The sequence below is a fragment of the Ambystoma mexicanum genome, chromosome 3q (assembly GCF_040938575.1).
Source record: "Ambystoma mexicanum isolate Mex_15411 chromosome 3q, UKY_AmexF1_1, whole genome shotgun sequence".
Classification (NCBI taxonomy): domain Eukaryota; kingdom Metazoa; phylum Chordata; class Amphibia; order Caudata; family Ambystomatidae; genus Ambystoma; species Ambystoma mexicanum.
Genome location: NC_090926.1, coordinates 1,290,722,157 through 1,290,748,104, shown reverse-complemented (window position 1 = coordinate 1,290,748,104; position 25,948 = coordinate 1,290,722,157). Strand labels below are relative to the sequence as shown.

Here is a 25,948-nt window from a genome sequence, read left to right as displayed (position 1 = left end):
TAGGAGTAGTACTGCATGGCAGGATAGGAGCAGTCGTGCATGGCAGGATAGGAGTAGTACTGCATGGCAGGATAGGAGCAGTCCCGCATGGCGGGATAGGAGTAGTAGTGCATGGCAGGATAGGAGCAGTCGTGCATGGCAGGATAGGAGTAGTACTGCATGGCAGGATAGGAGTAGTACTGCATGGCAGGATAGGAGCAGTCGTGCATGGCAGGATAGGAGTAGTACTGCATGGCAGGATAGGAGCAGTCCCGCATGGCGGGATAGGAGTAGTAATGCATGGCAGGATAGGAGCAGTAGTGCATGGCAGGATAGGAGCGGTCCCGCATGTCAGGATAGGAGCAGTACTGCATGGCAGGATAGGAGCAGTGCTGCATGGCAGGATAGGAGCAGTAGTGCATGGCAGGATAGGAGCGGTCCCGCATGTCAGGATAGGTGCAGTGCTGCATGGCAGCATAGGAGTAGTACTGCATGGCAGGATAGGAGCAGTAGTGCATGGCAGGATAGGAGTAGTACTGCATGGCAGGATAGGTGCAGTGCTGCATTGCAGGATAGGAGTAGTACTGCATGGCAGGATAGGAGCAGTCCTGCATGGCAGGATAGGAGCAATAGTGCATGGCAGGATAGGAGTAGTACTGCATGGCAGGATAGGTGCACTGCTGCATGGCAGCATAGGAGTAGTACTGCATGGCAGGATAGGAGCAGTAGTGCATGGCAGGATGGGAGTAGTACTGCATGGCAGGATAGGAGCAGTCCCGCATGGCAGGATAGGAGTAGTACTGCATGGCAGGATAGGAGTAGTACTGCATGGCAGGATAGGAGCAGTCGTGCATGGCAGGATAGGAGTAGTACTGCATGGCAGGATAGGAGCAGTCCCGCATGGCGGGATAGGAGTAGTAGTGCATGGCAGGATAGGAGCAGTAGTGCATGGCAGGATAGGAGCGGTCCCGCATGTCAGGATAGGAGCAGTACTGCATGGCAGGATAGGAGCAGTGCTGCATGGCAGGATAGGAGCAGTAGTGCATGGCAGGATAGGAGCGGTCCCGCATGTCAGGATAGGTGCAGTGCTGCATGGCAGCATAGGAGTAGTACTGCATGGCAGGATAGGAGCAGTAGTGCATGGCAGGATGGGAGAAGTACTGCATGGCAGGATAGGAGTAGTACTGCATGGCAGGATAGGAGCAGTCGTGCATGGCAGGATAGGAGTAGTACTGCATGGCAGGATAGGAGCAGTCCCGCATGGCGGGATAGGAGTAGTAGTGCATGGCAGGATAGGAGCAGTCGTGCATGGCAGGATAGGAGTAGTACTGCATGGCAGGATAGGAGTAGTACTGCATGGCAGGATAGGAGCAGTCGTGCATGGCAGGATAGGAGTAGTACTGCATGGCAGGATAGGAGCAGTCCCGCATGGCGGGATAGGAGTAGTAATGCATGGCAGGATAGGAGCAGTAGTGCATGGCAGGATAGGAGCGGTCCCGCATGTCAGGATAGGAGCAGTACTGCATGGCAGGATAGGAGCAGTGCTGCATGGCAGGATAGGAGCAGTAGTGCATGGCAGGATAGGAGCGGTCCCGCATGTCAGGATAGGTGCAGTGCTGCATGGCAGCATAGGAGTAGTACTGCATGGCAGGATAGGAGCAGTAGTGCATGGCAGGATGGGAGTAGTACTGCATGGCAGGATAGGAGCAGTCCCGCATGGCAGGATAGGAGCAATAGTGCATGTCAGGATAGGAGTAGTACTGCATGGCAGGATAGGTGCAGTGCTGCATTGCAGGATAGGAGTAGTACTGCATGGCAGGATAGGAGCAGTCGCGCAGTGCTCTGCAGTCTGGGAATGACAGGCACGCGGCCGGGCGGGAGCCCCGGAGGGGAGCGGGGGGTGGGGGGGGTGCTGGGGCTGCCTGGCAGGAGTAGCGCAGGAGCAGGAATGCGGAGTTAATAACAGGAAGCCCGGCTCTGATGAGGCCAAGTTCCGTGAGGACAGGGAGAGCCGGTGCAGATGTGAGAGGCGCGCGGCTGCGCCATCTCTCACCCCAGTCCAAGAGGAGCCGCGCATCGTGCCAGCGCCTTGCGCAATACGCGCGCACTGCCGGCTGGGGCCAGACTGCCCCACGTGGACGCCGGTGGAAGCACAGCGCCTTGAAACGCCGTGACAGCAGTGAAGCTCTGGACCATCCACTCGCACCAAGGCACCGCTGCGCGGCGGGGTCCCGGCGCGTTTAATGGCCGCAGTGCAGCGCTGAACCGTGTGCGACTTTGCCACCAGTGCGCTGTGCACCGTCCAAGCAGCTGACGCCACTGCACCGGGACATCCCAAGTGTCCGCGTGATTAAGGACGCCCGTGCACCTTTGGGGGCACAGGACCAGCCGCTGGACATGGTAAGGCCGCGCTGCTGGCAGCTTCTGCTCTGGGCATGCAATGAGGTGAGAGGGCAGCGCACAGTGCGCACTGTGGCGCAACTCTTCACGCAGTGCGCACTGCAAGGTGCAGCCGCGTAGACCGCTGTGCTGCTCAGTGATGTAGTCCCGAGTTTTACTCAATGCCTTAGCGGATCCTTGCCTACAGTTCAAAGTGCATGCAATTAGATAGGGGCGGGGGGGGGGAGGCGGGGAGGGGGCTCGGCGGGGTTCCATCCTCGGGACGCGGGACGCCCTGAACGCGGTCTTCTAGTCTTGGATGGGCCTCCTCGCCCCCACAGGGGCATGGACCTTTTTATGGGAGGGCAAAAGGGGCACTCGCCCAGGGCCCCCACCTTGGAGGTGGGCCCCACAAGGCTGCCTGATCTAAAGAAGTAAGATTCCTTTGTTCAACAGACTTAAATAGCACACACAAGGATATTTTATGGCGTGCTGCTGAGGCTCTAAACCTATTGCGCCTGTTACGACTTTGGCGGTAGCCGTTTCGGTAATTACCATCACAGCTGCCGCCTGAGTCATGAATTTACCGGTGCCTGGGAATGGGCAATTACTGGGGCATTACTGCTCCGGCAGACCCAGTAATTGCCAATTCCATTGCGCCGGAAAATATTAGTCCCCATTGGACTCAATGGGAATGGGAAGCAGGATACCCCGGCAACACTCGTGAACGGTGCCGGTGCATCCGACATGGTCTGCGAGCGGGTGCCGTTCGGCCCGGCAGGTCAGACCTCGTAGTTTGCCGATCAGGTACCAACGGTGCCGGCTAGCTTACCGGTACCGTTGTTACCGACCGGCAAGCTTATAATGAGGCCCATTGCCTGTCTGTTTTGGCAAGTCCATACTGCCAAGATCAATTCATCATGTGTTGCTTCCTGCGTTCACTCTGGTATACATCGGTTGTGTGTTCCTTACGGCACAACTCTGTGGCATTCTTTCCTTCCTGAGGGAATTATGTTGATCATGTGCAACAGGCGATGGTGAAATGCATATTGACATACTGAGTGCCCCAATGGCTCAGAAGTTAGCTCAGCGTGTTAAGCACTCATTGCAGACATATGTGTTCCTGTGCAAGATTAGAATAGCACATTCCAGCAAGGCTGCCTGAGCCTTTCCTAGTTTTGAGGTTTGTAAACCTGCCTGCATGTGTACCTGGTTTTGAAACACAACAGGTGCTATAATCAGCAATGTACCTGCACCAGATAGGAGTTGCTATAAAAACTAACATGTCACCTGTATGATGACGGTCTGGAAATTGGTGTGCTCAGATGGGGTGTTGTAAAACCCAGGCAATCACCTGCAAGGATGAGCATAAGCTGTTAGTCCAAGTGGTGAATAAGATATCAAATTCAAGACTGTGGAACCAAAGCGTTCCTGCTTGTATCCCGGCTTTGCCAGCAGACGACACGGTGCTCCTGGTCAAATCATGCAATATCTCTTGCATTACTGTGCTGTCTTCTGTGATGTTGGCCTTCTTGCATGCTGGTGGCATCGTTTAGTTCATTAGCAGTGGTCGAAGTGTATGAAAAGAAATGGTGGAACTATGCTCCCTGCTGGCCTGCCCCGCTCCCCACTAACCCCATCGCCAAGCTCCGTCCCACACCAATATAACCCCCCAAACAAAGGCGCCTGCTGTTTAAGGGAACATTCAGTGCACTGCAGTGCAAGCTCCAACTTCTTCCTACACTTCCATTCTGAATGGTTTCTTTTTAAAATAAAAGTATAGGAACAGTAAATCTTAATTTAAAAAAAGTAGATGAAGAGCGCCCCCAACCGCTCCCACTCACTTCAACCACTGGCCATTAGTTGATCTTTTTTCTTATGTAGGCCACTTGAGTGCAAGGAGTGGTAGACAGAAGAGAGGAAGCATATTTTAAGGTCTGTTCCTTTGATCCAAAAAACGGTTTGCTTTTTTGTAAAAGTCTGCAAGTGTCACATCTTCACAATGACTCTGCCCACTGTCTGCCAGGGCTCTGCAAGTGTGATGCCTTCGCCCACCGTCTGCCAGGCTCTGCAAGTGTGATGCCTTCACCCACTGTCTGCCAGGCTCTGCAAGTGTGATGCCTTCGCCCACTGTCTGCCAGGGCCCTGCAAGTGTGATGCCTTCACCCACTGTTTGCCAGGGCTCTGCAAGTGTGATGCCTTTGCCCACTGTCTGCCAGGCTCTGCAAGTGTGATGCCTTCGCCCACTGTCTGCCAGGGCTCTGCAAGTGTGATGCCTTCGCCCACTGTCTGCCAGGGCTCTGCAAGTGTGATGCCTTCGCCCACTGTCTGCCAGGGCCCTGCAAGTGTGATGCCTTCATCCACTGTCTGCCAGGGCTCTGCAAGTGTGATGCCTTCGCCCACTGTCTGCCAGGCTCTGCAAGTGTGATGCCTTCGCCCACTGTCTGCCAGGGCTCTGCAAGTGTGATGCCTTCGCCCACTGTCTACCAGGGCTGGTGCAAGTGTGATGCCTTTGCCCACTGTCTGCCAGGGCTAGTGCAAGTGTGATGCCTTCGCCCACTGTCTGCCAGGGCTCTGCAAGTGTGATGCCTTTGCCCACTGTCTGCCAGGGCTCTGCAAGTGTGATGCCTTCGCCCACCGTCTGCCAGGGCTCTGCAAGTGTAAACACATCTCCATGATGCCTTCAACCACTGTCTGCGAGGGATCTGCAAGTATGATGCCTTCACCCACTGTCTGCCAGGGCTCTGCAAGTGGGATGCCTTTGCCCACTGTCTGCCAGGGCTAGTGCAAGTGTGATGCCTTTGCCCACTGCCTGCCAGGGCTCTGCAAGTGTAATGCCTTTGCCCACTGTCTGCCAGGGCTCTGCAAGTGTGATGCCTTTGCCCACCGTCTGCCAGGGCTCTGCAAGTGTAAACACATCTCCATGATGCCTTCGCCCAGTGTCTGCTAGGGCTAGTGCAAGTGTGATGCCTTTGCCCACTGTCTGCCAGGGCTCTGCAAGTGTGATGCCTTCGCCCGCTGTCTGCGAGGGATCTGCAAGTGGGATGCCTTCGCCCACTGTCTGCGAGGGATCTGCAAGTGTGATGCCTTCACCCACTGTCTGCCAGGCTCTGCAAGTGTGATGCCTTCGCCCACTGTCTGCCAGGGCTCTGTAAGTGTGATGCCTTCGCCCACTGTCTGCGAGGGATCTGCAAGTGGGATGATTTTGACCACTGTCTGCCAGGTCCCTGCAAGTGTGATGCCTTCGCCCACTGTCTGCCAGGGCTCTGCAAGTGTGATGCCTTCGCCCACTGTCTGCCAGGGCTAGTGCAAGTGTGATGCCTTCGCCCACTGTCTGCCAGGGCGCTGCAAGTGTGATGCCTTCAGCCACTGTCTGCCAGGGCCCTGCAAGTGTGATGCCTTCGCCCACTGTCTGCCAGGGCTCTGCAAGTGTGATGCCTTCGCCCATTGTCTGCCAGGCTCTGCAAGTGTGATGCCTTCGCCCACTGTCTGCCAGGGCTAGTGGAAGTGGGATGCCTTTGCCCACTGTCTGCCAGGGCTCTGCAAGTGTGATGCTTTCGCCCACTGTCTGCCAGGGCTAGTGCAAGTGTGATGGCTTTGCCCACTGTCTGCCAGGGCTAGTGCAAGTGTGATGCCTTCGCCCACTGTCTGCCAGGGCTCTGCAAGTGTGATGCCTTTGCCCACTGTCTGCCAGGGCTCTGCAAGTGTGATGCCTTCGCCCACCGTCTGCCAGGGCTCTGCAAGTGTAAACACATCTCCATGATGCCTTCACCCATTGTCTGCGAGGGATCTGCAAGTGTGATGCCTTCACCCACTGTCTGCCAGGGCTCTGCAAGTGGGCTGCCTTTACCCACTGTCTGCCAGGGCTAGTGCAAGTGTGATGCCTTCGCCCACTGTCTGCTAGAGCTAGTGCAAGTGTGATGCCTTTGCCCACTGTCTGCCAGGGCTCTGCAAGTGTGATGCCTTCGCCCGCTGTCTGCGAGGAATCTGCAAGTGGGATGCCTTTGCCCACTGTCTGCAAGGGATCTGCAAGTGTGATGCCTTCACCCACTGTCTGCCAGGGCTCTGCAAGTGTGATGCCTTCGCCCACTGTCTGCCAGGGCTCTGCAAGTGTGATGCCTTCACCCACTGTCTGCGAGGGATCTGCAAGTGGGATGCCTTCGACCACTGTCTGCCAGGTCCCTGCAAGTGTGATGCCTTCACCCACTGTCTGCCAGGGCTAGTGCAAGTGTGATGCCTTCGCCCACTGTCTGCCAGGGCGCTGCAAGTGTGATGCCTTCAGCCACTGTCTGCCATGGCCCTGCAAGTGTGATGCCTTCGCCCACTGTCTGCCAGGGCTAGTGCAAGTGTGATGCCTTCGCCCACTGTCTGCCAGGGCTCTGCAAGTGTGATGCCTTTGCCCACTGTCTGCCAGGGCTCTGCAAGTGTGATGCCTTCGCCCACCGTCTGCCAGGGCTCTGCAAGTGTAAACACATCTCCATGATGCCTTCACCCATTGTCTGCGAGGGATCTGCAAGTGTGATGCCTTCACCCACTGTCTGCCAGGGCTCTGCAAGTGGGATGCCTTTACCCACTGTCTGCCAGGGCTAGTGCAAGTGTGATGCCTTCGCCGACTGTCTGCCAGGGCTCTGCAAGTGTGATGCCTTTGCTCACTGTCTGCCAGGGCTCTGCAAGTGTGATACCTTTGCCCACCGTCTGCCAGGGCTCTGCAAGTGTAAACACATCTCCATGATGCCTTCGCCCACTGTCTGCCAGGGCTAGTGCAAGTGTGATACCTTTGCCCACTGTCTGCCAGGGCTCTGCAAGTGTGATGCCTTCGCCCACCGTCTGCCAGGGCTCTGCAAGTGTAAACACATCTCCATGATGCCTTCGCCCACTGTCTGCCAGGGCTAGTGCAAGTGTGATGCCTTTGCCCACTGTCTGCCAGGGCTCTGCAAGTGTGATGCCTTCGCCCACCGTCTGCCAGGCTCTGCAAGTGTCATGCCTTTGCCCACCGTCTGCCAGGGCTAGTGGAAGTGGGATGCCTTTGCCCACTGTCTGCCAGGGCTCTGCAAGTGTGATGCTTTCGCCCACTGTCTGCCAGGGCTAGTGCAAGTGTGATGCCTTTGCCCACTGTCTGCCAGGGCTAGTGCAAGTGTGATGCCTTCGCCCACTGTCTGCCAGGGCTCTGCAAGTGTGATGCCTTTGCCCACTGTCTGCCAGGGCTCTGCAAGTGTGATGCCTTCGCCCACCGTCTGCCAGGGCTCTGCAAGTGTAAACACATCTCCATGATGCCTTCACCCATTGTCTGCGAGGGATCTGCATGTGTGATGCCTTCACCCACTGTCTGCCAGGGCTCTGCAAGTGGGATGCCTTTACTCACTGTCTGCCAGGGCTAGTGCAAGTGTGATGCCTTCACCCACTGTCTGCCAGGGCTCTGCAAGTGTGATGCCTTTGCCCACTGTCTGCCAGGGCTCTGCAAGTGTGATACCTTTGCCCACCGTCTGCCAGGGCTCTGCAAGTGTAAACACATCTCCATGATGCCTTCGCCCACTCTCTGCCAGGGCTAGTGCAAGTGTGATACCTTTGCCCACTGTCTGCCAGGGCTCTGCAAGTGTGATGCCTTCGCCCACCGTCTGCCAGGGCTCTGCAAGTGTAAACACATCTCCATGATGCCTTCGCCCACTGTCTGCCAGGGCTAGTGCAAGTGTGATGCCTTCACCCACCGTCTGCCAGGCTCTGCAAGTGTCATGCCTTCGCCCACTGTCTGCCAGGGCTCTGCAAGTGTCATGCCTTTGCCCACTGTCTGCTAGGGCTAGTGCAAGTGTGATGCCTTCGCCCACTATCTGCCAGGGCTAGTGCAAGTGTGATGCCTTTGCCCACTGTCTGCCAGGGCTCTGCAAGTGGGATGCCTTTGCCCACTGTCTGCCAAGGCTCTGCAAGTGTGATGCCTTCGCCCACTGTCTGCCAGGGCTCTGCAAGTGTAAACACATCTCCATGATGCCTTTGCCCACTGTCTGCCAGGGCTAGTGCAAGTGGGATGCCTTTGCCCACTGTCTGCCAGGGCTCTGCAAGTGTGATGCCTTTGCCCACTGTCTTCCAGGGCTCTGCAAGTGTGATGCCTTTGCCCACTGTCTGCCAGGGCTCTGCAAGGGTGATGCCTTCGCCCACTGTCTGCGAGGGATCTGCAAGTGGGATGCCTTCGCCCACTGTCTGCGAGGGATCTGCAAGTGTGATGCCTTTACCCACTGTCTGCCAGGGCTCTGCAAGTGTGATGCCTTCGCCCACTGTCTGCCAGGGCTCTGCAAGTGTGATGCCTTCACCCACTCTCTGCGAGGGATCTGCAAGTGGGATGCCTTCGCCCACTGTCTGCCAGGTCCCTGCAAGTGTGATGCCTTCGCCCACTGTCTGCCAGGGCTCTGCAAGTGTGATGCCTTCGCCCACTGTCTGGCAGGGCTAGTGCAAGTGGGATGCCTTTGCCCACTGTCTGCCAGGGCTCTGCAAGTGTGAATGCTTCGCCCACTGTCTGCCAGGGCTCTGCAAGTGTGTTGCCTTCGCCCACTGTCTGCGAGGGATCTGCAAGTGTGATGCCTTCACCCACTGTCTGCCAGGCTCTGCAAGTGTGATGACTTCACCCACTGTCTGCCAGGGCTCTGCAAGTGTAAACACATCTCCATGATGCCTTCGCCCACTGTCTGCCAGGCTCTGCAAGTGTGATGCCTTCACCCACTGTCTGCCAGGGATCTGCAAGTGGGATGCCTTTGCCCACTGTCTGCCAGGGCTAGTGCAAGTGTGATGCCTTTGCCCACTGTCTGCCAGGGCTCTGCAAGTGTGATGCCTTCGCCCACTGTCTGCCAGGGCTCTGCAAGTGTGATGCCTTCACCCACTGTCTGCCAGGGCTCTGCAAGTGTGATACCTTTGCCCACCGTCTGCCAGGGCTCTGCAAGTGTAAACACATCTCCATGATGCCTTCGCCCACTCTCTGCCAGGGCTAGTGCAAGTGTGATACCTTTGCCCACTGTCTGCCAGGGATCTGCAAGTGGGATGCCTTTGCCCACTGTCTGCCAGGGCTAGTGCAAGTGTGATGCCTTTGCCCACTGTCTGCCAGGGCTAGTGCAAGTGTGATGCCTTTGCCCACTGTCTGCCAGGGCTAGTGCAAGTGTGATGCCTTTGCCCACTGTCTGCCAGGGCTCTGCAAGTGTGATGCCTTTGCCCACTGTCTGCCAGGGCTCTGCAAGTGGGATGCCTTTGCCCACTGTCTGCTAGGGCTCTGCAGGTGTGATGCCTTCGCCCACTGGTCCATTCTGGTGCTCCTATATATGCCAGTATTGCCACATAGGAAAATACTACCTACTTTGCCCATGATGCCAGTAATACACTGGCTCTGGAGGTCGATACATGAGTAGCAACTTCTTTTGGGTGTGTTCTCTGCAAAAGCCCTATACAAATAAATCATTATTACACAAATCCCCCATATATGAACACTCATCATGTTGTATTTGCCCCCTAATGCCAGTAGAAAATGTCACGCTTTACTGGATGCACAAATCCCCCATATATGAACACTCATCATGTTGTATTTGCCCCCTAATGCCAGTAGAAAATGTCACGCTTTACTGGATGCACAAATCCCCCATATATGAACACTCATCATGTTGTATTTGCCCCCTAATGCCAGTAGAAAATGTCACGCTTTACTGGATGCACAAATCCCCCATATATGAACACTCATCATGTTGTATTTGCCCCCTAATGCCAGTAGAAAATGTCACGCTTTACTGGATGCACAAATCCCCCATATATGAACACTCATCATGTTGTATTTGCCCCCTAATGCCAGTAGAAAATGTCACGCTTTACTGGATGCACAAATCCCCCATATATGAACACTCATCATGTTGTATTTGCCCCCTAATGCCAGTAGAAAATGTCACGCTTTACTGGATGCACAAAGCCCCGCCCCGCCCCGCCTATGTAAGAACACTCATCATGTTGTATTTGCCCCCTAATGCCAGTAGAAAATGTCACGCTTTATTGGATGCACAAAGCCCCGCCCCGCCCCGCCTATGTAAGAACACTCATCATGTTGTATTCGCCCCCTAATGCCAGTAGAAAATGTCACGCTTTACTGGATGCACAAAGCCCCGCCCCGCCCCGCCTATGTAAGAACACTCATCATGTTGTATTTGCCCCCTAATGCCAGTAGAAAATGTCACGCTTTACTGGATGCACAAATCCCCCATATATGAACACTCATCATGTTGTATTTGCCCCCTAATGCCAGTAGAAAATGTCACGCTTTACTGGATGCACAAATCCCCCATATATGAACACTCATCATGTTGTATTTGCCCCCTAATGCCAGTAGAAAATGTCACGCTTTACTGGATGCACAAATCCCCCATATATGAACACTCATCATGTTGTATTTGCCCCCTAATGCCAGTAGAAAATGTCACGCTTTACTGGATGCACAAATCCCCCATATATGAACACTCATCATGTTGTATTTGCCCCCTAATGCCAGTAGAAAATGTCACGCTTTACTGGATGCACAAATCCCCCATATATGAACACTCATCATGTTGTATTTGCCCCCTAATGCCAGTAGAAAATGTCACGCTTTACTGGATGCACAAAGCCCCGCCCCGCCCCGCCTATGTAAGAACACTCATCATGTTGTATTTGCCCCCTAATGCCAGTAGAAAATGTCACGCTTTACTGGATGCACAAAGCCCCGCCCCGCCCCGCCTATGTAAGAACACTCATCATGTTGTATTTGCCCCCTAATGCCAGTAGAAAATGTCACGCTTTACTGGATGCACAAAGCCCCGCCCCGCCCTGCCTATGTAAGAACACTCATCATGTTGTATTTGCCCCCTAATGCCAGTAGAAAATGTCACGCTTTACTGGATGCACAAATCCCCCATATATGAACACTCATCATGTTGTATTTGCCCCCTAATGCCAGTAGAAAATGTCACGCTTTACTGGATGCACAAATCCCCCATATATGAACACTCATCATGTTGTATTTGCCCCCTAATGCCAGTAGAAAATGTCACGCTTTACTGGATGCACAAATCCCCCATATATGAACACTCATCATGTTGTATTTGCCCCCTAATGCCAGTAGAAAATGTCACGCTTTACTGGATGCACAAAGCCCCGCCCCGCCCCGCCTATGTAAGAACACTCATCATGTTGTATTTGCCCCCTAATGCCAGTAGAAAATGTCACGCTTTACTGGATGCACAAAGCCCCGCCCCGCCCCGCCTATGTAAGAACACTCATCATGTTGTATTTGCCCCCTAATGCCAGTAGAAAATGTCACGCTTTACTGGATGCACAAAGCCCCGCCCCGCCCCGCCTATGTAAGAACACTCATCATGTTGTATTTGCCCCCTAATGCCAGTAGAAAATGTCACGCTTTACTGGATGCACAAATCCCCCATATATGAACACTCATCATGTTGTATTTGCCCCCTAATGCCAGTAGAAAATGTCACGCTTTACTGGATGCACAAATCCCCCATATATGAACACTCATCATGTTGTATTTACCCCCTAATGCCAGTAGAAAATGTCACGCTTTACTGGATGCACAAATCCCCCATATATGAACACTCATCATGTTGTATTTGCCCCCTAATGCCAGTAGAAAATGTCACGCTTTACTGGATGCACAAATCCCCCATATATGAACACTCATCATGTTGTATTTGCCCCCTAATGCCAGTAGAAAATGTCACGCTTTACTGGATGCACAAATCCCCCATATATGAACACTCATCATGTTGTATTTGCCCCCTAATGCCAGTAGAAAATGTCACGCTTTACTGGATGCACAAAGCCCCGCCCCGCCCCGCCTATGTAAGAACACTCATCATGTTGTATTTGCCCCCTAATGCCAGTAGAAAATGTCACGCTTTACTGGATGCACAAAGCCCCGCCCCGCCCCGCCTATGTAAGAACACTCATCATGTTGTATTTGCCCCCTAATGCCAGTAGAAAATGTCGCGCTTTACTGGATGCACAAAGCCCCGCCCCGCCCTGCCTATGTAAGAACACTCATCATGTTGTATTTGCCCCCTAATGCCAGTAGAAAATGTCACGCTTTACTGGATGCACAAAGCCCCGCCCCGCCCCGCCTATGTAAGAACACTCATCATGTTGTATTTGCCCCCTAATGCCAGTAGAAAACATTGCTTTACTGGATGCACAAAGCCCCGCCCCGCCCCGCCTATGTAAGAACACTCATCATGTTGTATTTGCCCCCTAATGCCAGTAGAAAACATTGCTTTACTGGATGCACAAAGCCCCGCCCCACCCCGCCTATGTAAGAACACTCATCATGTTGTATTTGCCCCCTAATGCCAGTAGAAAACATTGCTTTACTGGATGCACAAAGCCCCGCCCCACCCCGCCTATGTAAGAACACTCATCATGTTGTATTTGCCCCCTAATGCCAGTAGAAAACATTGCTTTACTGGATGCACAAAGCCCCGCCCCACCCCGCCTATGTAAGAACACTCATCATGTTGTATTTGCCCCCTAATGCCAGTAGAAAACATTGCTTTACTGGATGCACAAAGCCCCGCCCCGCCCCGCCTATGTAAGAACACTCATCATGTTGTATTTGCCCCCTAATGCCAGTAGAAAATGTCACGCTTTACTGGATGCACAAATCCCCCATATATGAACACTCATCATGTTGTATTTGCCCCCTAATGCCAGTAGAAAATGTCACGCTTTACTGGATGCACAAAGCCCCGCCCCGCCTATGTAAGAACACTCATCATGTTGTATTTGCCCCCTAATGCCAGTAGAAAATGTCACGCTTTACTGGATGCACAAAGCCCCGCCCCGCCTATGTAAGAACACTCATCATGTTGTATTTGCCCCCTAATGCCAGTAGAAAATGTCACGCTTTACTGGATGCACAAAGCCCCGCCCCGCCCCGCCTATGTAAGAACACTCATCATGTTGACCTTGACCTTAACACCAGTAAAAGAATGCCATGCCACAGTAAGGAAAGGTGCCCTCCCCCATGTAAGTACAAACTTCACTGCCACAGTAGGACCCGGCCAGCCCCATTGCAGTGCCCTTCCCTACTGCAACCCCCCCTTCACATAACAGTCAAGTTGGCTTTGCTTTGTCCAAAAATGCCAGTAAAACATGCCATGCTCCTGGCAACGAATGTTCATGCTCGAATGCGCGTGCCAGGGTCGGACTGGCCTATAGGGCAATAGGGCAACGCCCGAACCAAAAACGCAAAATGCTAGTGCAGGCCCGTTTTTTGGGTTAAAGTGGGACATTTTTTAGCCAATGTGGGCCAATTTGATGAGTTACTTCACCAGGCGGCTAATTGTTTTGACCAGTGTTGCTGAATAAATATTCTTTAAAAAACACAATTTGCATCATATTTTATCAAAAAACTCTCAGTTGCCTGTCACAAAAGGAATGAATTGCCATTTGCAACTGGTCGCCACTTTTACATTAGTGCCCGAGACAGTTTTAAACCCCAGTCCGAGCCTGGCACGCGGACACGTACACACACACACTCATACAGCGTCTGTCATTCACACGAGCACCCAGAACATTCACACTGCATGTATTCATGCGCACGCACTTAGACACGCTCTGACATACAAACATACATACACACACTTACACACATACATATATACACGATAAGGTAAAGAGGGGTGTATATGGATAACAGAAGCGCTCAGTGTTAAGATGGATTTCTGAACTCTAACCTGGAGGGGCAGAGGTTCAGAAGACCAGCCTAGTTTCTTGGAACAGGGTAACCTCTGGACAAGCCAGACCAATCAGGGTAGCTTTGGTGGCGTGAGGATGATTGAAAGGCCACAATGAGCACACAGAGTAAAAAACACTACAAATTACTCTCAGTCAGGTTTATATATCACAAATAATTATACATTTATTAAAGGCCTTTTAAATCAAACACAAAGCAAATAGCAGTAATAACTAAACTAACACAACGCTACTATTAATTATACATACAGTCACCAGTGGCCTAATGGAATAGTGCACAGTAAGGGCCCGCAACCTGCGAACAAAAGGGAGCAAACGGTGCAAATATTATTTAGGCAGTACTTTACTTATCAAACCCTAACTAAGAAGCAGTCCAGTCCCTACGATGAGTGGAGCCCAGCTCTCAAAAGTAATTTCTGTGTTGGTGCACGCGATCGTGCAAATGGGTGAACACGGGGTCTCTTGCAGGGGCTGAAGCAGCTCAGGAAGGTGGGTGAGGCAGTGAAGAATAAGTTCCCCCTATTCGAGGAGGGTCTCCTCAAGAGGGCAGAGCAGTATCCAAGAGTTGGGAATAGCTCAGTAGCACAGGGCACCTCCATGAAGGAGAGTGGCCCTCAAGGGACACTTGTGCGTAAAAATGATGAAGTTATCAGGCCCATTCCTCTGCAGCAGGTCTGGGGGCACAGGGGGGCACAGCAGCAAAGCACCCTCGAAGTTCCTTACCACAGCTGGGCGACACAGTGACTGCGTATGCTCGGGTTCAAGCGTACTCATCTAATTCCAGACCTGGGAATGCTAGGTGTACGAAACCCGAGACGGAGACGGACTCTATGGGACTCTATGGGGACCACGGAAGCACCGGCGCATTGGGTGAGAATAACTCAAATGACTTACACTACAAGGAATTCAATACAAATGTCAATTATCAACTGATTATATATATTTAGGAATATATATTCCTTGATAGGACGACAGAAGAGATAGACACAATTGGTGAGTTAAAATTAGACACATTGGGCCTCATTACGTGTCCGGCGGTAACCGAGCCGGTGATACTGGCAGGTTACCGCCAGAACTGTAAATATTTACTGGCGCCTGACTTCCTGGTAACACTGGGGGATTACAATCCCGGCGACCCAGAAAGTCAAGCGCCGGCAAATTGTAAGTCCCCATTGCCCTAGAGCCCTATAGGACTCTATGAGAATGGGGACCACGGAAGCACCGGCACCGGTGTTAACGGTGCCAGTGTTTCCGTGATGGCTTTGCCTGCCGTGTCAGCCCTGTCCGGCACAGCAGCTCCGGCAGGCGAACCGTTGTTTCCGGATCGGAAAACTTAGAATAAGGCCCATTGTCCTGATATTATACTCCAGGGTATTGGTGTTACTATCACAGTGTGGGACATATCACAACCAAGTTTATTTTAGTACTTTTTCAAAAAATATCACAAATGGAACAATTTGTAATTATTAATAATTGCCACTTATGGTAATTGCAATACACATGTGTAGGTGAGCCACTTTTCCTTAATCGGACTTTCTGGTGAATCGGAATCTCTCATTAATTCTGAGGAATTTTGAATATTTATTATGAAAAACTGTGTTTAGTTTATCGACTGAAATTTTAATAACAAACTGAATAGCAAAGCAGGAAAGATATATAACTAACAGAGCTTTATACTTTTTTCTTTATTATTTAATTTTATTTATTTCAATTTGCTACCATTTCCCAAACTCTTCTCAACCTCTGTGAATTGGCGAAGTTTGGATGCGAAATAGTAATGTTGATGAATTTATACTTGTTGTTTTTCATTATTGTTTCATGATTGTATCTGATACAATTATTTAATCTTTAATTTTTAATAACTAATCATGTGAATTGACTGTATATAGCAAAGCATTGAAAACGACCAGAAGGTCGAAACACATGTCGGCAACAGTGAAACAGTCAAGATTGTGTGCTAGAATCATTGAAGGGACAAGCGCGAAACCGTGACAGTGCACTTGTATTCGTACATATAAACATGCATACAATCCACACAAAAACACAAACAAAAAATGTTTTTTTTCTTACCCGTTTCCCTGTGGACCCTCTCAGGCCCTACCCTGTCTACACCTCTGCATCTCACAGGCTATTTAGTTAAACAAAGGAAGGCTAATCATTGGGGTCTATCGATATCATGCCTGGGCAGGCTTTTGTCCTCAGCACGTTTGCCGAGGCCGCAGTCACAGTAAATGACTATTTTCTCACCTTGGAGAGCAATGTATTTATGTTAAGTTTAAAAGTACTGTTAAAACTAAGTAATTACGCCGCTCTCTGAGTTTACAAATATGACAGCTTTTTGCCATCCAAGCCCGGGCTGGGCCTCACAGCATATTGATGACTGCTGCATTAAAGTGGGAGGGCTTGAGGCCTCCCAAGCCCACCCTTGGGGCCGCCCATGTTAATGGGGAAGGAGATAATCCAATCATTATTTGTATTATTATTAAAATATATTTTATAGCACAAACCTAGCTCTGGAGCAAAAGAGCGCTGTACAGATCTCAGTGCAAAACATTGGCAGCGAGAATTTCAGTTTTCCATATTAGCAATGTAGAGGAGGAGCCAAATGTCTCTACCGGAAGTCCCGCCCCCATTTTGCCTATATGTTGGGAACCAGAAAAAGTGACAAGCACAACACCTGTACTGATGCCCATAACACGAAAAAGCCTTTGAGACAAGGTATCCATTCCAGATCCCTGAAGAGCTTGTAAAGACGGATGGAAGAGGAGACTGGTGACGTCACATGAAGCAAGATGACGCGCCCAGAAGGGATGCCAAGAGAGAAGGTGGATAGACCATATAGAATCTGAATGCGAAGTAGAGGATCGAGTGACCGTTTATGCGTGGAATGAAGATTGCACGCGCAAAGAGCACTGGAGAAAATGCAAGCTGTTTTCATAAATGTACATAAACAAGTAACGCAAGTAGACTAAGTATTCATGAAGGCTGGCTATACGTTGTAAATAGACTGCAGGCTGTCCCACCATTATATAGAATCTGGATCTTCCTCGTCGTAGTTTAGCAAACTCGGACCCCATGAACAGGAGGCCTGAAAGTGTGGTGCAGTAGAATAAGAACAGCTGACTATGGAGGAAGAATCGAGAAGGCTTGTCTGACCCAGTGTCAAGGGTTGAGGCAGCCAAAAAACTCGTTATCTATCATGGAAAGATACAATGAATGTGAGTGGCGAGACGAGCTCCTCTTAAGGTGCGACGGAAAGACAATGAGTGCCAAGTTCTATTCATTTTAATAGTATTTAATACGAAGGAGCTCAAAACATGGTCTCCTGTCACATGGTCTAGATGGAAATAGACTTTGGGTAAGCTACGCCGAGACTTGAAGATAAGAGCATGCTCACACTCCCTTCTATTCCCAGGAGCAGTGATACTTTGCAAGGCCAAGTTCAAAGACTATTTGAATGGCAGACAGCTTGAGTGATGATGGATGATGGGCTAATTGGGTGGGTAGGCATGGTCAAGTCCAACCCACCAGCACCTGGGGTACCAGCTTGCATGCTGCTAGCAAGTGGAATATTCCAGAAGGGCATGAGCATGCCAACCAAATGTAGAGGGCCACGTAGTAAAGAGCCCTATAGTTTGAGATCCAATGAAACGTTGTGTATTTTATGACACTGAAGATGACTTGCACTCGGCGTGGGCTTAGTTGTCCACCTGGCTGTAGAGACCCAATCACAATTCTATCCCCCATAGAAAGTAGACCTAGATGTTTCCCGTTGTCCGACCACAATTCAACTTAGGTTGTTGTACTTTGCAGCGTAGTATGACATCAGTGATGACGAGGTTTTACTATATAACTGTGTTTATTTATGAAACTCGCTGAGAATTATGCTGTGAGACGTCCGTTGATGTCCGTTGTACTCCCTGTTTTAGATTATTGTTGATAAAGCAGCTAACATTTTTACAACTTTTTGAATCGTTCTTATTATTGATTTTTGAGTAACTTCTGCATCCCCCATCCATCCCATAGAGGCTACCTCGCTAAAGGGGCTACGGGTTCAGTAATAATATTCAGGGTAAAATATAGGGATGGAACCGTGGGCAAGGCAGCCCGATTCTAGGTTACACCGAGTTGGAATAGCCAGGTCTTCAGTTCTTTCCTAGACTGATGGAAAGTTGGAGCAGACCGGACTGTCAAAGGGATGGTCATCCAGAGGAGACGAATGGAGTGTAGTAGCATGAGAAGGACGGTTTCCAAGTTTTGCCCTTACGAGCCAGTCTGGAGTCATGGGGATCCAGAGGACTGAAGAGTAGCATGAGAAGGACGGTTTCCAAGTTTTGCCCTTACGAGCCAGTCTGGATTCATGGGGATCCAGAGGACTGGGGCGTAGCATGAGAAGGACGGTTTCCAAGTTTTCCCCTTGCGGGCCAGTCTGGATTCATGGGGATCCAGAGGACTGGAGCGCAGCATGAGAAGGACGGTTGCAGAGTCTTGGCCTTACGAGCCAGTCTGGATTCATGGGAATCCAGAGGACTGGGGCGTAGCATGAGAAGGACGGTTTCCAAGTTTTGCCCTTACGAGCCAGTCTGGATTCATGGGGATCCAGAGGACTGGAGCGTAGCATGAGAAGGACGGTTTCCAGGTTTTGCTTGTACGAGCCAGTCTGGATTCATCAGGATAGAGAGGACTGGAGCGGAGCATGGGAAGGACGGTTTTCGATTTTTGCCCTTACAAGCTTCTCTGGATTCATGTGGATCCAGAGGACTGGAGCGTAGCATGAGAAGGAACGTTTCTGAGTTTTGTCCTTATGAGCTTCTCTGGATTTGTTTATTTTTTATTTGTTTATTTGTTTGAATTTATAAAACGCACAGCGGCCCTGGGGCATTGTGGCGCTGTTACAGGATACTCGCTTGGTCATAATACATGTGAAGATGATACTTAATACATTGACAAGTGATTATATGGCATAGAATGGAGTTACATGCAAGATGCACTGGAGGAGCATTGAAATATTCATGTGAACAGGTTCGTTTTCAATAGTTTGCGGAAGACAGTGTGGGATTTTTCAATTCTTAGTGCAGTGGGCAGGGCGTTCCATTTTTTGGGAGCCACGTGTTGAAAGCTGGAGCCTCCCATTTTCATTCTTTTGAAGGTGGGTACATAGATCTGGTTGGCCAGGTGGGCTCTGGTGGGGCGGTTGGATGTGTTGGGCGTGATCCTGTCTGAGAGGTAAGGCGGGGCGTCAGAGGAGAGGCCTTGGTGGGTGATGGCCATAGTTTTGAAAAGGATGCATTCTCTGACTGGTAGCCAGTGAGCTTCTTTCCTGGCCTGTGATATATGTTCTCTTTTGGGAATGCTCAAAGCTGCTCTAAGCGCATTGTTCTGGGTGACTTGGAGTTTATTGAGGTTTTTTACGGATCTGCCTAGGAAGAGGGCATTGCAGTAATCAAGTTTGGTGCCGACCGTAGCTCTGGCAATGGATAGGCAGTTTTTTGCGGAGAGGAATGGTTTGACTGCATTGATAATCTTGGTGGTGAGGGCAGCAGAAGAGGCTATCGCACTGACCTGTCGTGAAATGGATAGGGAGGAGTCGAGGTAGACTCACAGTGTTTTCACTGCCGTTGAGACTATAATGGTGGAGTTGTCGATGCAGAAGGGTTTTGTACGGGATGGGGAGTTTGTTGAGTGTCTCTTTAGTGCCTAATATGAGGATTTTGGTTTTTTCCCCATTTAGGCAGAGTCCGTTGGCTGCCATCCAGGTCTTAATAGCTGTGTATGTCTTGGTTAGCGCTGCTGCGTCTTGGTCATAGAGTGGGAGTATGACTTGAGTGTCATCGGCATAGTTTGTATATGCTATGTCACGATGATCAAGTTCATTGAAAAGGGGAGGGTGAAGATATTATACAGAGTGGGGGCGATGCAGGAACCCTGTGGTATACCACAGTGAATGGCTGTGGGGGTGGTTCTTGCTGAGTCAGAGAAGACTCTCATTAGTCTGCCTTTGATGAAGGAGGTGACCCATGAAATGACTTGCAGGGAGAAGTGGGCATTGTTTTTTAGTTGTGTTCCGAGGATATCATGGTTGACGAGGACGAAGGCAGCGGACAAGTCTAGGAGGAGGAGAAGTGCCGGTTTGCCTTTGTCCATGATGTCGTTAAGTTGAATTTTGAGGTCGAGTAGGGCGGATTCTGTCCTGGTCTTAATCCTGATTGTCTTTTGCCTAAGATGTGATTAGTTTCTAGGTATTGGTGAATTTGCGTATAGGCAACTTTGTCCAGAATCTTGAGTAGAAATGGGACGGTGGTGATGGGCCTGTAGTTGTTGGGTATTTCTGGGTCGAGTGTGTTTTTTTTTAGTAGTGGCCGTACCCATGCCTCTTTGAGGCTGTCTGGCACAGTGTGGATCTAGAGTACTGGATTGTCTCATGAGAAGGATAGTTTTAAAGTTTTGCCCTTGCGAGCCTGTCTGGGTGCATGGAGGTCCAGAGGACTGGAGCGTAGCATGAGAAGGACGGTTTTCAAGGTGTGCTCTTATGAGCCGCTCTGGATTCATGGGGATTTAGAGTACTGGATTGTATCATGAGAAGGATGGTTTCCGAGTTTTGCAGGGATCCAGAGGACTGCAGCGTAGAATGAGATGAACGTTTTCCCAGTTTTGCCCTTACGAGCCGGTCTGGATTCATGGGGATCCAGAGGACTGGAGCGTAGCATGAGAAAGATGGTTTCCGAGTTTTGTCCTTACGAGCCGCTCTGGATTCATGTGGATGCAGAGGGCTGGAGCGTAGCATGAGAAAGACGGTTTCCGAGTTTTGTCCTTACGAGCCGCTCTGGATTCATGGGGATCCAGAGGACTGGAGCGTAGCATGAGAAAGACGGTTTCCGAGTTTTGTCCTTACGAGCCGCTCTGGATTCATGTGGATGCAGAGGGCTGGAGCGTAGCATGAGAAAGACGGTTTCCGAGTTTTGTCCTTACGAGCCGGTCTGGATTCATGGGGATCCAGAGGACTGGAGCGTAGCATGAGAAAGACGGTTTCCGAGTTTTGTCCTTACGAGCCGGTCTGGATTCATGGGGATCCAGAGGGCTGGAGCGTAGCATGAGAAAGACGGTTTCCGAGTTTTGTCCTTACGAGCCGCTCTGGATTCATGTGGATGCAGAGGGCTGGAGCGTAGCATGAGAAAGACGGTTTCCGAGTTTTGTCCTTACGAGCCGCTCTGGATTCATGTGGATGCAGAGGGCTGGAGCGTAGCATGAGAAAGAGAGTTTCCGAGTTTTGTCCTTACGAGCCGCTCTGGATTCATGTGGATGCAGAGGGCTGGAGCGTAGCATGAGAAAGACAGTTTCCGAGTTTTGTCCTTACGAGCCGCTCTGGATTCATGTGGATGCAGAGGGCTGGAGCGTAGCATGAGAAAGAGAGTTTCCGAGTTTTGTCCTTACGAGCCGCTCTGGATTCATGTGGATGCAGAGGGCTGGAGCGTAGCATGAGAAAGACAGTTTCCGAGTTTTGTCCTTACGAGCCGCTCTGGATTCATGTGGATGCAGAGGGCTGGAGCGTAGCATGAGAAAGAGAGTTTCCGAGTTTGCAGAGGGCTGGAACGTAGCATGAGAAAGACGGTTTCCGAGTTTTGTCCTTACGAGCCGCTCTGGATTCATGTGGACCCAGAGGACTGGAGCCATGGGTGGCACAAGGCTTGGGAGGACTAACATACTCCCACTTTGAGGCAGCAGTACCCCCTCTGCTGCGACACCCAGACTGGACTCAGACCAAGAAGGGGTCACATTTCTCACCTCACAGAACGGTGCATTTACTTACTTTTAAACGTACTTTTGAACTTTAAAATAAATAAATAAACCGCTCTCCAAGGTGAGAAAACAGTTGTCAACGTGACTGGGGCAACAGCAAACGTGCAGAGAACAAAAGCCTGCACAGGTGATGATATCAGTAGACCCCCCTATGTGGACGCTAAAGGCTTTAATGGTGAGTGCAACTTGTATTTGGCCCGCCGTGCCACCAACGGTTCGCCATCATTTGTTTAACTAAATAGTCTGTGAGATGCAGACGTGTAAAAGGGTAGTGCCTGAGCAGGCCCAGAGGGAGACAGGCAAGGAGAAAAAGTGTTTTTGAAGGTGTGTGTGGATTGCATGCATGTATGAATGTATCCGTGCGTGCATGTCAGGCAGTGTATACATGCATGTATGTTTGTACGTGAGGGGCCACACACCCCATTCCCCTCTGTCAAAGCAATCCCCCTCCTAGCTCGTGACTTCACCCACAGCTCCCGAGAGCACCATTGCTTTCAGTCGTTTTTCCCCACAGCATGCCGTTTTATTCACCCCCTCTTTCCAAACACCCACCACGAGCGCCTCGTAAAAGACATGCAAAAGATGACAGACCCCCTTGTTCACACAACCGTTTAGCAATTGTCGTCCCGGAGCCAAGCTCCTCTGGGCTGGGAAGTCCCGTCTTCTGGCACGGCGACATCTGGCCACTGTGCGTGGAGCGGGTGAGGCTTAGGGATGCTAATGTTAATGGATATTTATACAGCGCACTATCACCACTGGAGTGGTCCCCTGGCACTCTGGCGGCTCTGAAAAGGAGAGGGGGCGGGGTGAGTTAGGAGGAGTGAGCGGGAAAAGTGCAAGAGAGCCGTAATGTGCTGTTGGCAGCTTCAATAAGGTTAACACTGTTCACTAAGTTTGGGTGTGCTTTTCGGCTGGTAGCCGTTGTGTTCTGTTGTGTGAGGCTATGTGTGATTTGTTTTGTTGTTGCGGTGTAGTGAAGTACGTGCGGTTTGCTGTGCATTAGGGGTGTGGTTCTGTTTGGTCAGAGTTTGAGGGGTGTATGCAGAGGGGTGTATTTGTTAGTGGATTGGTTAGTGGCCTCGCTATCTAGAGGTGATGCATGCCAATTCCCAAATTATTTCTAGATGTGGCGCGTGAATACCTCCACAATTCTATCTAAATGTGGCACTGGGCAATATGCACAATTCTGTCTGGATGTGACGCAGGCTAATCAAAACAGTTCTGTCTAGAGATGACGAAAGCCGGTATTCAAAGTTGATGTAGAAATAGTTTAAAAGCAATCAGGCTAAATGGTATGTACAGCTAGTTAAACACAATGAAGTTAGAATTCGAGCTATGGCTAACTAGCTACAGTCAGGCTAAGTGTGGATAGAGGGAGGCTTGCCCAGTAAGGGGGCAGCAAATGCAATAGTATTTAAAATGGATGTTTTTTAAGGTAAAAGGCTAAATACGAGATGTATGCAACAGACTACAGGCTCTTAGATAATATTATAATGAGATGATATAAATTAAGAGAAATAAATGGAAGAATGGCTGTGCTGGCAAGATAGCTCAGAGAGCAAGCCCACCCTCCCTTGACCTCTAAGACACATAAAGCTGAAGGGAACAGTGGCAGATTAGTTCATGCCCACTTCGACCTCTGCATAAGCGGTTCCCCATTTCTCCTGAGCAGCTGCACCAATGTGAACTGCCATCGAGGGTGGCGGGGTCATGACGTTTTGTTTAATCATTTCAGAGGGAACATTTGTTTTTTCGCTGTAAAGTTGCATACGACTGCCCTCGAAGTTCACAGTATGCGGCCGGCTTCTGTCCCAATATTAGAATTTGGCATGCTGCGGGCCAGAGCTGTCTGTACAAGCTGGCAGCAGTCTGTCCTTGGGGATGCTGCCTAATATGAGGCAGGGATGGCGTCAGGGCCTTTCAACATTTTCAGTTGAAATGAGTCCCGACTCGGACTCCACAGGCCCCTAGCAGCTGCTCCTGTGATGGAAGTCATACTAAAAAGCAACATATGTATTTCATCTATGCATACATTACAGCCTGCCTCTGCTGGCTGCTTTCACCTGCGTAGAGCAGATGAGTGCGTAGAGCGGATGAGTGCGTGGAGCGGATGAGTGCATAGAGCGGATGAGTGCGTTGAGCAGATGAATGCATTGAGCGGATAAAGGGCAGAACGGATGAGTGTGTAGAGCGGATGAGTGCGTAGAGCGGATGAGTGTGTAGAGCGGATGAGTGTGTAGAGCGGATGAGTGCGTAGAGCGGAGGAGTGCGTATAGCGGAGGAGTGCATAGAGTGGGTGAGTGCATAGAGCGGGCAAGTGCGTAGAGCGGGCGAGTGCGTAGAGCGGGCGAGTGCGTAGAGCGGATGTGTGCGTAGATCAGATGTGTGCGTAGAGCGGATGTATGTATAGAGCGGATATATGTGTAGAGCGGATGTGTGAGTAGAGCAGATGTGTGAGTAGAACAAACGAGTGAGAGGAGTGGACGAGTGAGGGGAGCGGATGAGTGCCTGGAGCGGATGAGTGCCTGGAGAGGATGAGTGCCTGGAGTGGATGAGTGCCTGGAACGAATGAGTGCCTGGAACGAACGAGTGCCTGGAACGGACGAGTGCATATAGCGGATGTGTGCGTAGAGCGGATGTGTGCGTGGAGCGGACGTGTGAGTGGAGCGGACGAGTGCCTGGCGCGGACGAGTGCCTGGAGCGGATGAGTGCCTGGAGCGGACGAGTGCCTGGAGCGGACAAGTGCATAGAGCGGACGAGTGCGGAGAGCGGATGAGTGCGGAGAGCGGATGAGAGCGCAAAATGTATGAGGACATGGAGCGGATGTGAGCATGGAACAGATAAGAGCGTGGTGCAGATGTACGTTGAGGGGCGAAGGTATGTTGTGTGAGAGGTTAATAGAATGGAGCCCAGGTATGCTGTCGAACAGATTTAGGGTGTTGAAATGATGTAGGGCGTGATGGTCTCGAACAGACGTAGGGTATTAAGCGGATGTAGTGTGCGATGGTGTTCAGCCATTGTACGGTGGTGAGTGGATGTAGAGTATGGTGTGGGTGCTGAGCGGGTGTTGAGTGCAGAGCGGGTGTAGAGTGCGAAGCGGGTGTAGAGTGTGGAGCGGGTGTAGAGTTCGGAGCGGGTGTAGAGTGCGGAGCAAGTGTACAAAGCGGAGTGAGGAGCGGATGCTGAGTGCGGAGCAGGTGTAGAGCGCGGGTGTCGAGCGTGGAGCAAACGGGTGATGTATGTGGATGAACGGGTGAAGTGGTTGGAAGTAATGGATATAGTAAAGGTGGGAAACGGGTAGTGGATGGCAGGAACGGAGGAAGGATCTGGAAGAACGGGCAATGTATATAGATGAGACGGGTAAAGTATGAGGAAGGAACGGGTGAAGTATGTGGACAAAATGGGTCAAATATATTGAATAGAACGATTGAAGTATGTGGATGGAACGGGTGAAGTGGATCGATTAAATGAAAAATGTGAATTAGAACGAAGGAAGCACAGAAGTATGGGATTGGAACAAGTGTAGTATGTGAGTGAAACGAACAAACTGGGTGGAACCAATGAACCGGGCGATGGATGAACCAGGAGAACCGTGAACGAACGGAGTACATGGAACTATTGGAATGGGCCCGATCTCAAACACCTAATGTAACCCACCATACCACATCTCCACGCTTACTCTCTTCTTTACACCACCACTCAACTAGAACACAGCGATACTATGACACCATTCGGTATAGCTGTTCTCATACCATCATCTGCCTCATACTCCCCATCATTCTAACTAATCACCGCTGGTTACACACCCTCCAGCCTAGGCGTTCTCCGCAGGCCTAAAGCAGCCAGAATCGGTCTGGATAAAAACCTGCCAGAACGAACACATACTCCCGATCTCTCAACCACCACACCTACCGCTAAGAAGCAGCTATCACACGAATGCCACACCAGCTGCACACATATCCGGTGCTCAGACGCACCTTTGACGTTCAACCTGCCAGCGCCTTGAGACCATACCAATGGTACATAAGGCGCT

The 25,948-nt window shown here is 50.8% G+C and overlaps 1 protein-coding gene across 1 annotated transcript in view; it reads left to right on the top strand.

Moving 5' to 3' along the window:
* Positions 1 to 1,964: 1,964 nt before the first annotated feature.
* The window catches only part of PODNL1 (podocan like 1), an 867,675-nt gene continuing 843,691 nt past the window's right edge, over positions 1,965 to 25,948 (top strand). The window contains exon 1 of the mRNA XM_069604378.1: positions 1,965 to 2,379. Coding sequence (XP_069460479.1) covers positions 2,377 to 2,379 — 3 coding nt within the window. The 5' untranslated portion in view covers positions 1,965 to 2,376. The remainder of the gene's footprint in view (positions 2,380 to 25,948) is intronic.